We start from the raw sequence: 15,315 nt of genomic DNA, 5'->3' as shown, positions 1-15,315 counted from the left end.
GAAAAGCGACTCATGGTGCCGCTGTAGGCTAACGCACAGGTTGCACAGACATCTCCACCCACTGTTACTGCATTAAAATCGGTTGTAATTTCTCAGAGCATTCCCTTCATCCCAGGACTCTTCATATCGATTGCGCCGTTGTAAAATGTTGCTCTACTGAATCAGTTTTGGAATTATTTCTGGACATTTTTTTACAAGCCGCGGACGTGTTTTTCCGAGAATGGGAGACAAAGGATCCTACTCGGCGCTCCGTGCGATCTTCTGCTTTGGTTCCTTTATTGTGACGCTGCGCCTCGTTAATGGAGACCTGAGTTATTCTATTCCAGAAGAGATGAGACCTGGATCTGTTATTGGAAATATAGCCAAAGATCTCGGTCTTGATGTGAGGACCTTATCTTCCCGGAAAGCCCGTGTTGATTTTGATGGGACTCGTAAACGGCACTGCGATATTAATCTGAGTACCGGAGATTTGATCACGTCGGAGAGAATTGACAGAGAAAACCTTTGTGGCAAGAAACCCTCGTGTGTTGTGAAAGTGGACCTGGTTTTAGAAAATCCCTTGGAGCTTCATCGTGTAAGTCTTCATGTTCAAGATGTAAACGATAACTCGCCAAAATTCAAAAAGAATTTGATTGAAATGGAAATAAGCGAGTCAGCCGACAAGGGTAACCGTTTTTCCATCGAGGAGGCCCATGACGCAGATATAGGACAATATGCTGTTCAAAGATACAACCTACAAAAGAACGACAACTTTATTCTCGCTGTTGAGAGCAACAAGGTTGAACTCGTACTGGAGAATACACTTGATCGAGAGAAACAAAGGGATATTAATTTGCTCCTCACAGCTCTAGATGGAGGCTCTCCTCAGAGATCAGGTACCGTAGTCATACACGTCACTGTACTGGATGCTAATGATAACGCCCCAGTGTTCAGCCAGGCCGTTTATAAAACCAGTCTGCCTGAAAACTCTCCTCCAGATACATTAGTGATTAATGTTAGTGCTACTGACGCAGATGAAGGACTGAATGGAGATGTGACGTATGAATTAAGCCATGTGTCCGATGATGACGTAAATTTGTTTTCCATTGATCCTAAAAATGGAGAAATAAGAGTATCTGGAGTGATTGACTTCGAAGAAATAGCTTCTGTTGAAATGAGAGTGGAAGCTAAAGATGGTTTAGGGTTAACCTCTTACGCCAAAGTTATAGTAGATGTTACTGATCTGAACGATAATGCTCCAGTGATATATCTGAAATCACTGACCAATCCCATACCTGAGAACGTGTCACCTGGTACAGAGGTGGGCATCATTAACGTGCAGGACAGAGACTCGGAGACCAACAGACAGGTCCGCTGCTCCATTCAGGGAAACGCCCCTTTTAAGTTGGTTCCTTCTATTAAAAACTATTATTCTCTGGTGACCACAGGACAACTGGACCGTGAACTAGTGTCTGATTACAACATTACCATCACTGCCACTGACGAGGGCTCTCCACCTCTGTCCTCCTCTAAAACTGTCCACTTATCTGTAGCAGACATCAACGACAACCCACCTGTGTTTGAGGAACAGTCCTACAGCGCATATGTGACTGAGAATAACAAACCTGGCTCCACTTTATGTTCCGTTAGTGCTCGAGACCCCGACTGGAGACAAAACGGTACAGTGGTGTATTCTCTGTTACCTGGTGAGGTGAACGGTGCCCCGGTGTCCTCCTATCTATCTGTTAACGGAGACACGGGGGTGATCCACGCTGTGAGGTCGTTTGATTATGAACAGTTCAGGAGTTTTAAAGTCCACGTGACGGCCAGAGACAACGGTTCTCCTCCGCTCAGCAGCAACGTGACCGTCAGTGTCTTCATATCGGATGTGAATGACAACTCTCCTCAGATACTGTACCCCGCCCCGGAGGGCAACTCCTTCATGACCGAGCTGGTCCCCAAAGCTGCACACGGAGGCTCTCTGGTGTCCAAAGTGATAGCGGTGGACGCGGACTCCGGACAGAACGCCTGGCTGTCCTATCATATAGTCAAATCCACCGATCCGGGACTTTTCACTATCGGTCTCCACAGCGGAGAGATCAGGACACAGCGGGACATTTCTGAGTCTGACAGCATGAAACAGAACGTCATTGTGTCAGTGAAAGATAACGGACAGCCCTCTCTCTCTGCCACCTGTTCCATGTATTTACTGATTTCTGATAACTTGGCTGAGGTGCCGGAACTGAAGGATATTTCTTACGACGAGAAGAACTCCAAGCTGACCTCTTATTTGATCATCGCGCTGGTGTCTGTGTCCACCTTTTTTCTGACCTTCATCATCATCATCCTCGGTGTGAGGTTTTGTCGCAGGAGAAAGCCCAGACTGTTGTTTGATGGAGCAGTTGCCATCCCCAGCGCTTATCTCCCTCCTAATTACGCAGATGTTGACGGAACAGGAACTTTACGCAGCGCTTACAACTATGACGCCTACCTGACAACAGGCTCTAGAACCAGCGACTTTAAGTTCGTGTCATCTTACAATGACAACACGCTGCCTGCTGACCAGACTCTGAGGAAAAGTCCATCAGACTTTGCAGACCCGTTCGATGAGTTAGAGCCATCTGTGGAGGTAGGAACTGTTCAAAACACTTTACTGTTACAATGCATTTTGGCTGGTCCACTGTCTTTTTAATGTGTTGCTACAGCACGTGTTTATTGTTTTCCCTGTTATTGTATTGTAGTTGAAACTAACTTATTTTCATAATGAATGGAACGTATGTTTTCTCGGTCACCGTTAATTACGTTCGAATGATTACACGTATTTTTCCATTGTCCTTCAAAACCAAGAGACCCCACATAGATGTCTATTTCACGTGTTTTCTATTGCTATTTTTTTCATTGTTTTTCACACAGATGTCGTTTCTTTTCAGGTCGACTTTCAGAAACATAAACTTTGAATGTGATTCCTTCCTCATATCGTTTTGATATTCTAATGTTTTTTTTATATACACTTATAATGTGTGGATTCTTTTAATTAGATATAATTCGCTATATAGCATAACGCAATCATTCGCTACCACGGAGTTACTTCCGCCTGATATTTGCCAGCAGAAAACCTGAGCGTTATGGAAAAACTATTTACAAGAACATTTTGGTAGCAAGATATAGTTATGAGGGGAAGTGTTAAAGACTTCTTAATAAGCCGTTTGCGCAGGTTTTCGTGAGTCTCAACGTTAACATTGTTGTAAAACTTTCCCCCCAGTACCTCCCTGTGATTTATCAGCAAGTGATTGGAGTTATACTTCCTATTTCTGAGTCAGCCGAGGGGGAGGATGATAAACTGTTTAGGTGTAAGGATAAGCCATTTTTTTGTGTGAAATTGTTAAAAAAATCACGTTAGTAGAGTCGAAGAAATCTGGCCAAACGTTTAACACTACGTTCAATGACTTTGGGCCATCAGCTCTGGTGAATCTCAATGGATCTGTCCGTGGTGCTGAAGCGTTCGCCTGGCGTTCTTTAACCATTTGTCTGGATTTAAATGAAAAGAAATGATGATTTAATTCATCGCCTATGCAATGAAAACGTTGCTCAGTTGTTCTAACGTGATTCCAAGCTCATAATCTTAAAATGCGCCGTTCAACAGCAGCTTTATGTTTCAATAATATTTCACCTTCTTGTACTAAAAGTTGAGCCGACTTTCTCCTTCAGAGGCTCAAACTGCAGCATGTTTTTATCTCATACTTCTCGTGTATAACAACTTTCAGAAATCTAAAGCAAGAAAACAGATTATCTCAAATACTCATAAGACTCAGTTGTACTGTGGGAAACGACACTTACATTTTCAAAGCTGAGCCAAATACAATGAATAGATGGTGTATGTATTTTATAGTTTTACTGCACATGCACATTTCAGTTGAATGTGAGTTACTTTAATTTGTTCGAGACTAAGTGAAGTATATTTCAGTAAATATGTTAGTGTAGATAAATAATATGACTCATGGTGTCGCTGTTGGTTGACGGATAATAAGCGGTCACCACTCCACCCACCTCCATATCAGCGACAGATTTTCCGGAGAAACGCTTACATGTCTGAATATATTGTATCGTGTGCACTGCTGTGAAGTGTTTCATTATTTACTATTTTTGGATGTTTTTTTTCGCACTGGGAAGTATAAGTTATAGAAGCCGAGGACGCATTTCGTGTCAGGATGGGAGACAAAGGATACTCAGCGCTCCGTGCGATCTTCTGCTTTGGTTCCTTTATTGTGACGCTGCGCCTCGTTAATGGAGACCTGAGTTATTCTATTCCAGAAGAGATGAGACCTGGGTCTGTTATTGGAAATATAGCCAAAGATCTCGGTCTTGATGTGAGGACCTTATCTTCCCGGAAAGCCCGTGTTGATTTTGATGGGACTCGTAAACGGCATTGCGATATTAATCTGAGTACCGGAGATTTGATCACGTCGGAGAGAATTGACAGAGAAAACCTTTGTGGAAAGAAACCCTCGTGTGTTGTGAAAGTAGACCTGATTTTAGAAAATCCTTTGGAGCTTCATCGTGTAAGTCTTCATATTCAAGATGTAAACGACAACTCGCCGCAATTCAAAACAAATTTGATTGAAATGGAAATAAGCGAGTTAGCATTCAAGGGTAACCGTTTCTCCATCGAGGAGGCCCATGACGCAGATATAGGACAATATGCTGTTCAAAGGTACAACCTACAAAAGAACGACAACTTTATCATCGCTGTTGACAGCAACAAGGTTGAACTCGTACTGGAGAATACACTTGATCGAGAGAAGGAAAAGGAAATTAATTTGCTCCTCACAGCTCTAGATGGAGGCTCTCCTCAGAGATCAGGTACCGTAGTCATACACGTCACTGTACTGGATGCTAATGATAACGCCCCAGTGTTCAGCCAGGCCGTTTATAAAGCCAGTCTGCCTGAAAACTCTCCTCCAGATACATTAGTGATTAATGTTAGTGCTACTGACGCAGATGAAGGAGTGAATGGAGATGTGACGTATCACTTTGGTCACTCTGATGATGATGTAGATGTATTTTCTATTGATCCCAAAACTGGAGAAATTAAATTAACTGGTTTGATTGACTTTGAAGAAAGGAGTTCTTTTGAAATGAGAGTGCAAGCTAAAGATGGTTTAGGTCTAACGTCTTACGCCAAAGTTATAGTAGATGTAACTGATATGAATGATAATGCTCCAGTGATATATCTGAAATCACTGACCAATCCCATACCAGAGAACGTGTCACCTGGTACAGAGGTGGGCATCATTAACGTGCAGGACAGAGACTCTGAGGCTAACGGACAGGTCCGCTGCTCCATTCAGGGAAACGCCCCTTTTAAATTGGTTCCTTCTATTAAAAACTATTATTCTCTGGTGACCACAGGACAACTGGACCGTGAACTAGTGTCTGATTACAACATTACCATCACTGCCACTGACGAGGGCTCTCCACCTCTGTCCTCCTCTAAAACTGTTCACTTATCTGTAGCAGACATCAACGACAACCCACCTGTGTTTGAGGAACAGTCCTACAGCGCATATGTGACTGAGAATAACAAACCTGGCTCCACTTTATGTTCCGTTAGTGCTCGAGACCCCGACTGGAGACAAAACGGTACAGTGGTTTATTCTCTGTTACCCGGTGAGGTGAACGGTGCCCCGGTGTCCTCCTATCTATCTGTTAACGGAGACACGGGGGTGATCCACGCTGTGAGGTCGTTTGATTATGAACATTTCAGGAGTTTTAAAGTCCACGTGACGGCCAGAGACAACGGTTCTCCTCCGCTCAGCAGCAACGTGACCGTCAGTGTCTTCATATCGGATGTGAATGACAACTCTCCTCAGATACTGTACCCCGCCCCGGAGGGCAACTCCTTCATGACCGAGCTGGTCCCCAAAGCTGCACACGGAGGCTCTCTGGTGTCCAAAGTGATAGCGGTGGACGCGGACTCCGGACAGAACGCCTGGCTGTCCTATCATATAGTCAAATCCACCGATCCGGGACTTTTTACTATCGGTCTCCACAGCGGAGAGATCAGGACACAGCGGGACATTTCTGAGTCTGACAGCATGAAACAGAACCTCATTGTGTCAGTGAAAGATAACGGACAGCCCTCTCTCTCTGCCACCTGTTCCATGTATTTACTGATTTCTGATAACTTGGCTGAGGTGCCAGAACTGAAGGATATTTCTTACGATGAGAAGAACTCCAAGCTGACCTCTTATCTGATCATCGCGCTGGTGTCTGTGTCCACCTTTTTTCTGACCTTCATCATCATCATCCTCGGTGTGAGGTTTTGTCGCAGGAGAAAGCCCAGACTGTTGTTTGATGGAGCAGTTGCCATCCCCAGCGCTTATCTCCCTCCTAATTACGCAGATGTTGACGGAACAGGAACTTTACGCAGCGCTTACAACTATGACGCCTACCTGACAACAGGCTCTAGAACCAGTGACTTTAAGTTCGTGTCATCTTACAACGACAACACGCTGCCTGCTGACCAGACTCTGAGGAAAAGTCCATCAGACTTTGCAGACCCGTTCGATGATTTAGAGCCATCTGCGGAGGTAGGAACTGTTCAAAGTTACTCGTCACAATGCATTTTCAGCTGGTTCATTGAGTCTTTTTAGTACCTGTCTCGCTAAAGCATGAGTTTATTTTTCTGCAAGATATTGTGAGTTGGCTGAATCAATTTTTTTAGCGGAAATGTTGCTTACCCTGTTTTTTCGATCACAATTAATTTTCTTAATTACTTCAGAAAATGATGACACGTTTTAGCACTTTAACATTAACCATCACGCGACCCCACACTTGATGTATTTGACGTGTTTTCTACATTTAGATTTTCCTTGTTGTCCACACTGATGTTAGTTATTTTCAAGTCGTGTGTCGGAAATATATCCTTTGAATGTGATTCTTGAACGAAATTGTTATAATATCAAAAAATGTTTTGCCCTCAAATGTTGCAACACGTCAATTTATGGTAAGTGGGACCAATTCGTTTAGAATAACACAATCATTCGCGACCGAGTAACTTCAGCCTGATCTTTGCCAGAAAACCTGACAACAATTCAATAATTAGTTACAAAACCATCTAGCAAGATTTAGTTACCATAAAAAACTGTTCATTATTTTTCTTAATGAAGCACTTTGTGCGATCAGCTCTGTCGAATCTCAACGGATCTGTTCGTGGTGCTGAAATGTTTCCCAAGCAATTTACGCACAGACAAAACTGGCGATATCTTTTTGTCCTCATCATGTTTTCTGAATTTAAATAAAATCCAATTTGTAGTGATAATTTGATATGTAGCGGATGTGATGAAAACATTATATTGTTGTTACATAATTACCTAGCTCATGGCCTTAAAATATAACTTGCAAGAGATGCTTTTTTCCTTTTTCCCTTTTACAATAATATGTTAGTCTTGTTTAGCTGGCGTTTTCTTTCGAAGGCTAAAACTGCAGTATTTTTATTTTATTTTACCTACTCCCATATAACAACTTTTATAAAACTAAACCAAAGGTAACGACCTATTTCTAAGAATCATTGAGCTGAGTTGTACTGTGGGAAACAAAACCAACCTTCCGAAACCTGAGCCAAATACAAAGAATAGATTGTGTGCGTCTTTTCCGAAAATGTATTTTTACCGCATATGCATTTCATTTGAACGTGAGGAAAAGTTACCTTAATGCTGTTTAGGACTTTGTAAAGAATATTTTAGTGCACATTTTTATTGAGATGAAAAATAACTCATGGTGTCGCTGTTGGCTGTCAGATAATAGGATGTCACCACTCCACCCACCTCATAGCTGCAGATTTTCCGGAGAAACGGTACCCTTTCTCGTATAGTGTGCACTGCTGAAGTGTTTGATTACTTGCTGTTTTTGGACGAGTTTTATTTTTTTCGCATTGGAAAGTATAAGTTATACAAGCCGAGGACGCATTTCGTGTCAGGATGGGAGACAAAGGATACTCAGCGCTCCGTGCGATCTTCTGCTTTGGTTCCTTTATTGTGACGCTGCGCCTCGTTAATGGAGACCTGAGTTATTCTATTCCAGAAGAGATGAGACCTGGATCTGTTATTGGAAATATAGCCAAAGATCTCGGTCTTGATGTGAGGACCTTATCTTCCCGGAAAGCCCGTGTTGATTTTGATGGGACTCGTAAACGGCATTGCGATATTAATCTGAGTACCGGAGATTTGATCACGTCGGAGAGAATTGACAGAGAAAACCTTTGTGGAAAGAAACCCTCGTGTGTTGTGAAAGTGGACCTGGTTTTAGAAAATCCTTTGGAGCTTCATCGTGTAAGTCTTCATGTTCAAGATGTAAACGACAACTCGCCGCAATTCAACGATAATTTGATTGAAATGGAAATAAGCGAGTCAGCATTCAAGGGTAACCGTTTCTCCATCGAGGAGGCCCATGACGCAGATATAGGACAATATGCTGTTCAAAGATACAACCTACAAAAGAACGACAACTTTATTCTCGCTGTTGACAGCAACAAGGTTGAACTCGTACTGGAGAATACACTTGATCGAGAGAAACAAAAGGACATTAATTTGCTCCTCACAGCTCTAGATGGAGGCTCTCCTCAGAGATCAGGTACCGTAGTCATACACGTCACTGTACTGGATGCTAATGATAACGCCCCAGTGTTCAGCCAGGCCGTTTATAAAGCCAGTCTGCCTGAAAACTCTCCTCCAGATACCGTAGTGATTAATGTTAGTGCTACTGACGCAGATGAAGGAGTGAATGGAGATGTGACGTATCACTTTGGTCACGTTTCTGATGATGATGTAAATGTATTTTCTATTGATTCAAAAAGTGGGGAAATTAAAGTAACTGGTGCAATTGATTTTGAAGAAAGGAGTTCTTTTGAAATGAGAGTTAAAGCTAAAGATGGTTTAGGTCTAACTTCTTACGCCAAAGTTATAGTAGATGTTACTGATATGAACGATAATGCTCCAGTGATATATCTGAAATCACTAACCAATCCCATACCTGAGAACGTGTCACCTGGTACAGAGGTGGGCATCATTAACGTGCAGGACAGAGACTCTGAGACTAACGGACAGGTCCGCTGCTCCATTCAGGGAAACGCCCCTTTTAAGTTGGTTCCTTCTATTAAAAACTATTATTCTCTGGTGACCACAGGACAACTGGACCGTGAACTAGTGTCTGATTACAACATTACCATCACTGCCACTGACGAGGGCTCTCCACCTCTGTCCTCCTCTAAAACTGTTCACTTATCTGTAGCAGACATCAACGACAACCCACCTGTGTTTGAGGAACAGTCCTACAGCGCATATGTGACTGAGAATAACAAACCTGGCTCCACTTTATGTTCCGTTAGTGCTCGAGACCCCGACTGGAGACAAAACGGTACAGTGGTTTATTCTCTGTTACCCGGTGAGGTGAACGGTGCCCCGGTGTCCTCCTATCTATCTGTTAACGGAGACACGGGGGTGATCCACGCCGTGAGGTCGTTTGATTATGAACAGTTCAGGAGTTTTAAAGTCCACGTGACGGCCAGAGACAACGGTTCTCCTCCGCTCAGCAGCAACGTGACCGTCAGTGTCTTCATATCGGATGTGAATGACAACTCTCCTCAGATACTGTACCCCGCCCCGGAGGGCAACTCCTTCATGACCGAGCTGGTCCCCAAAGCTGCACACGGAGGCTCTCTGGTGTCCAAAGTGATAGCGGTGGACGCGGACTCCGGACAGAACGCCTGGCTGTCCTATCATATAGTCAAAGCCACCGATCCGGGACTTTTCACTATCGGTCTCCACAGCGGAGAGATCAGGACACAGCGGGACATTTCTGAGTCTGACAGCATGAAACAGAACGTCATTGTGTCAGTGAAAGATAACGGACAGCCCTCTCTCTCTGCCACCTGTTCCATGTATTTACTGATTTCTGATAACTTGGCTGAGGTGCCAGAACTGAAGGATATTTCTTACGACGAGAAGAACTCCAAGCTGACCTCTTATCTGATCATCGCGCTGGTGTCTGTGTCCACCTTTTTTCTGACCTTCATCATCATCATCCTCGGTGTGAGGTTTTGTCGCAGGAGAAAGCCCAGACTGTTGTTTGATGGAGCAGTTGCCATCCCCAGCGCTTATCTCCCTCCTAATTACGCAGATGTTGACGGAACAGGAACTTTACGCAGCGCTTACAACTATGACGCCTACCTGACAACAGGCTCTAGAACCAGTGACTTTAAGTTCGTGTCATCTTACAATGACAACACGCTGCCTGCTGACCAGACTCTGAGGAAAAGTCCATCAGACTTTGCAGACCCGTTCGATGATTTAGAGCCATCTGCGGAGGTAGGAACTGTTCAAAGTTACTCGTCACAATGCATTTTCAGCTGGTTCATTGAGTCTTGTTAGTACCTGTCTGGCTAAAACATGAGTTTATTTTTCTGCAAGATATTGTGAGTTGGCTGAATCAATTTTTTTTGCGGAAATGTTGGTTACCCTGTTTTTTCGATCACAATTAATTTTCTTAATTACTTCAGAAAATGATGACACGTTTTAACACTTTAACATTAACAACCACGCGACCCCACACTTGATGTGTATTTGACGTGTTTTCTACATTTAGATTTCCATTGTTGTCCACACTGATGTTATTTTCAATTTGTCTGTCAGAAATATATCCTTTGAATGTGATTCTTGAACGAAATTTTTATAATATCTACATTTATTTTGCGCTCAAATGTTGCAACACGTCAATTTATGGTAAGTGGGACCAATTCGTTTAGAATAACACAATCATTCGCGACCGAGTAACTTCAGCCTGATCTTTGCCAGAAAACCTGACAACAATTCAAAAATTAGTTACAAAACCATCTAGCAAGATTTAGTTACCATAAAAAACTGTTCATTATTTTTCTTAATGAAGCACTTTGTGCGATCAGCTCTGTCGAATCTCAACGGATCTGTTCGTGGTACTGAAATGTTTCCCAAGCAATTTACGCACAGACAAAACTGGCGATATCTTTTTGTCCTCATCATGTTTTCTGAATTTAAATAAAATCCGATTTGTAGTGATAATTTGATATATAGCGGATGTGATGAAATCATTGTATTGTTGTTACATAATTACCAAGCTCATGGCCTCAAAATATAACTTGCAAGAGCAGCTTTTTTCCCTTTTACAATAATATGTTAGTCTTGTTCAGCTTGCGTTTTCTTTCGAAGGCTAAAACTGCAGTATTTTTATTTTATTTTACCTACTCCCATATAACAACTTTTATAAAACTAAACCAAAGGTAACGACCTATTTCAAAGAATCATTGAGCTGAGTTGTACTGTGGGAAACAAAACCAACCTTCCGAAACCTGAGCCAAATACAAAGAATAGATTGTGTGCGTCTTTTCCGAAAATGTATTTTACCGCATATGCATTTCATTTGAACGTGAGGAAAAGTTACCTTAATGCTGTTTAGGACTTTGTAAAGAATACTTTAGTGCACATTTTTATTGAGATGAAAAATAACTCATGGTGTCGCTGTTGGCTGACAGATAATAGGATGTCACCACTCCACCCACCTCCATAGCTGCAGATTTTCCGGAGAAACGGTACCCTTTCTCATATCGTGTGCACTGCTGAAGTGTTTGATTACTTGCTGTTTTTGGACGAGTTTTATTTTTTTCGCATTGGAAAGTATAAGTTATACAAGCCGAGGACGCATTTCGTGTCAGGATGGGAGACAAAGGATACTCAGCGCTCCGTGCGATCTTCTGCTTTGGTTCCTTTATTGTGACGCTGCGCCTCGTTAATGGAGACCTGAGTTATTCTATTCCAGAAGAGATGAGACCTGGGTCTGTTATTGGAAACATAGCCAAAGATCTCGGTCTTGATGTGAGGACCTTATCTTCCCGGAAAGCCCGTGTTGATTTTGATGGGACTCGTAAACGGCATTGCGATATTAATCTGAGTACCGGAGATTTGATCACGTCGGAGAGAATTGACAGAGAAAACCTTTGTGGCAAGAAACCCTCGTGTGTTGTGAAAGTGGACCTGGTTTTAGAAAATCCTTTGGAGCTTCATCGTGTAAGTCTTCATGTTCAAGATGTAAACGATAACTCGCCAAAATTCAGAGAACATTTAATAGAAATGGAAATAAGCGAGTCAGCTGAAAAGGGTAACCGTTTCTCCATCGAGGAGGCCCATGACGCAGATATAGGACAATATGCTGTTCAAAGATACAACCTACAAAAGAACGACAACTTTATTCTCGCTGTTGAGAGCAACAAGGTTGAACTCGTACTGGAGAATAAACTTGATCGTGAAAAGCAAAAGGATATGAATTTGCTCCTCACAGCTCTAGATGGAGGCTCTCCTCAGAGATCAGGTACCGTAGTCATACACGTCACTGTACTGGATGCTAATGATAACGCCCCAGTGTTCAGCCAAGCCGTTTATAAAGCCAGTCTGCCTGAAAACTCTCCTCCAGATACCGTAGTGATTAATGTTAGTGCTACTGACGCAGATGAAGGAGTGAATGGAGATGTGACGTATCACTTTGGTCACGTTTCTGATGATGATGTAGATGTATTTTCTATTGATCCCAAAACTGGAGAAATTAAAGTAACTGGTGTGATTGACTTTGAGGAAATGAGTTCTTTTGAAATGAGAGTGCAAGCTAAAGATGGTTTAGGTCTAACTTCTTACGCCAAAGTTATAGTAGACGTTACTGATATGAACGATAATGCTCCAGTGATATATCTGAAATCACTGACTAACCCCATACCTGAGAACGTGTCACCTGGTACAGAGGTGGGCATCATTAACGTGCAGGACAGAGACTCTGAGACTAACGGACAGGTCCGCTGCTCCATTCAGGGAAACGCCCCTTTTAAGTTGGTTCCTTCTATTAAAAACTATTATTCTCTGGTGACCACAGGACAACTGGACCGTGAACTAGTGTCTGATTACAACATTACCATCACTGCCACTGACGAGGGCTCTCCACCTCTGTCCTCCTCTAAAACGGTTCACTTATCTGTAGCAGACATCAACGACAACCCACCTGTGTTTGAGGAACAGTCCTACAGCGCATATGTGACTGAGAATAACAAACCTGGCTCCACTTTATGTTCCGTTAGTGCTCGAGACCCCGACTGGAGACAAAACGGTACGGTGGTTTATTCTCTGTTACCTGGTGAGGTGAACGGTGCCCCGGTGTCCTCCTATCTATCTGTTAACGGAGACACGGGGGTGATCCACGCTGTGAGGTCGTTTGATTATGAACAGTTCAGGAGTTTTAAAGTCCACGTGACGGCCAGAGACAACGGTTCTCCTCCGCTCAGCAGCAACGTGACCGTCAGTGTCTTCATATCGGATGTGAATGACAACTCTCCTCAGATACTGTACCCCGCCCCGGAGGGCAACTCCTTCATGACCGAGCTGGTCCCCAAAGCTGCACACGGAGGCTCTCTGGTGTCCAAAGTGATAGCGGTGGACGCGGACTCCGGACAGAACGCCTGGCTGTCCTATCATATAGTCAAATCCACCGATCCGGGACTTTTCACTATCGGTCTCCACAGCGGAGAGATCAGGACACAGCGGGACATTTCTGAGTCTGACAGCATGAAACAGAACCTCATTGTGTCAGTGAAAGATAACGGACAGCCCTCTCTCTCTGCCACCTGTTCCATGTATTTACTGATTTCTGATAACTTGGCTGAGGTGCCAGAACTGAAGGATATTTCTTACGATGAGAAGAACTCCAAGCTGACCTCTTATCTGATCATCGCGCTGGTGTCTGTGTCCACCTTTTTTCTGACCTTCATCATCATCATCCTCGGTGTGAGGTTTTGTCGCAGGAGAAAGCCCAGACTGTTGTTTGATGGAGCAGTTGCCATCCCCAGCGCTTATCTCCCTCCTAATTACGCAGATGTTGACGGAACAGGAACTTTACGCAGCGCTTACAACTATGACGCCTACCTGACAACAGGCTCTAGAACCAGCGACTTTAAGTTCGTGTCATCTTACAATGACAACACGCTGCCTGCTGACCAGACTCTGAGGAAAAGTCCATCAGACTTTGCTGACCCGTTCGATGATTTAGAGCCATCTTTAGAGGTAAGAACATATTAAAGTACTTCCCTGGTCAAAATTCATTATGCAAAGAACTTTGTTGAAGTGGAATGTTCGGTTAATAAAGAGAGCATCCTTCGATATCAAACTGGTAACACATCTGCAATTGTTTAAATATTCCTACCGTACATCCTTTATAACCAGGGAATCTGATCTTTTCTGCCTATAATGTAACTAACCTGCTATCTAGTAACCTAAAAACAAATGTTGGTTGTACCAGAGGAATATTGGAAAAACAAGTGCATAATTTTAATGTTATGCTGCCAAGCATTTTTGTCAATATCCAGCACATGCCATTTGTGTTGTCCTACCGTCAAGTGTCATTTAAATATGGAAAAAGTGCCTTCCATAAACCCCTCAGTTTGACTGTGGTTCTTGGATCTGATCAAGTTGGTATTTTGTTTTGCAAAAATACTTTTTCTTTCTTTATGTTCAACCATAATTCAGTCAAGTCTTTATTCATGCACGTTGTTACAGTTTGGATAGGTGTCAATTCCCTGACTGCCTTAGCTAATTGTCTTAAAGTGCCCTACCCAGTTTTTTTGTAAACATTACAGTGTTAGTGAATTTTGCAGTGTCATGTTCAAAGGTGTGTTTGTCTTCTTTGTCAGTTGGTTAGTAATTTGTAGCTAGAAAGTAAAGAAAAACCTACATTTTTTATAAGGACTGTCCCTCATAGTCGACATAGTCGATGAGTCGATTAATCTTAGTCTTAATCAACTAAGATATCTGTAGTCCATTTTTGTATGCTTTTTTCAATTTGAGTTTATGTCCAGAAACATATGAACACATCTCTGGACACAAGATTCAAACTGATACTATTTTGTTATTATTTGTGGAGAAACACAGTTTTACAGATCTATTGATTAAATCACCTAATTGATTAGTCACAACATGAGTGTTACTGGACTAATAATTTCTTCCTGTTGTTTACATTGTAATGTCCTTGGAAGTTCATTCAAATGTCTTTGAGCTAAGTTGTACAGTGAAACAACACCCAGTTCCCCAATGCTGAGCTAATTACAAAGAATATATTGTATGTGTATTTGAGGTAAATTATTTACCAACTACACATTTTCTGTGTTAACATTGTTGTATCATGGCATAAATTGAAGTTACATTTTTTATTTAGTGACCAACTCCTATTTGTGACAGTACATGTTCTTCTTTCCTCTCCTGTTAATTATGGTAG

General features: G+C 42.5%; 1 protein-coding gene and 2 pseudogenes across 6 annotated transcripts in view; all 3 read left to right on the top strand.

Moving 5' to 3' along the window:
• Positions 1-220: 220 nt before the first annotated feature.
• On the top strand, positions 221-2,936 carry LOC311013734 (protocadherin beta-18 pseudogene; annotated as a pseudogene). Its single transcript has 2 exons — positions 221-2,608; positions 2,910-2,936. The product of its transcript is annotated as a protocadherin beta-18 pseudogene (transcript).
• Positions 2,937-4,187: 1,251 nt separating this feature from the next.
• On the top strand, positions 4,188-6,632 carry LOC311013733 (protocadherin beta-15 pseudogene; annotated as a pseudogene). Its single transcript has one exon. The product of its transcript is annotated as a protocadherin beta-15 pseudogene (transcript).
• A 1,322-nt stretch (positions 6,633-7,954) lies between these two features.
• LOC311013232 (protocadherin gamma-C5-like) overlaps positions 7,955-15,315 on the top strand; it is a gene marked incomplete at its 5' end in the record, with an annotated part of 293,577 nt that continues 286,216 nt past the window's right edge. For 2 of the 4 annotated variants that reach the window (XM_084009243.1, XM_084009239.1), the window contains one exon: positions 7,955-10,343. In XM_084009243.1, coding sequence (XP_083865369.1) covers positions 7,959-10,343 — 2,385 coding nt within the window. Of the gene's footprint in view, positions 10,344-11,723; positions 14,109-15,315 lie in introns of those variants that run through there. The other 2 variants (XM_084009244.1, XM_084009240.1) reach the window with 1 other exon arrangement.

This window comes from Eutrigla gurnardus, assembly GCF_963514095.1.
Source record: "Eutrigla gurnardus genome assembly, chromosome: 5".
NCBI lineage: Eukaryota > Metazoa > Chordata > Actinopteri > Perciformes > Triglidae > Eutrigla > Eutrigla gurnardus.
Note: the sequence above shows the minus strand (reverse complement) of the source record. Positions and strands in the feature narration are given on the sequence as shown.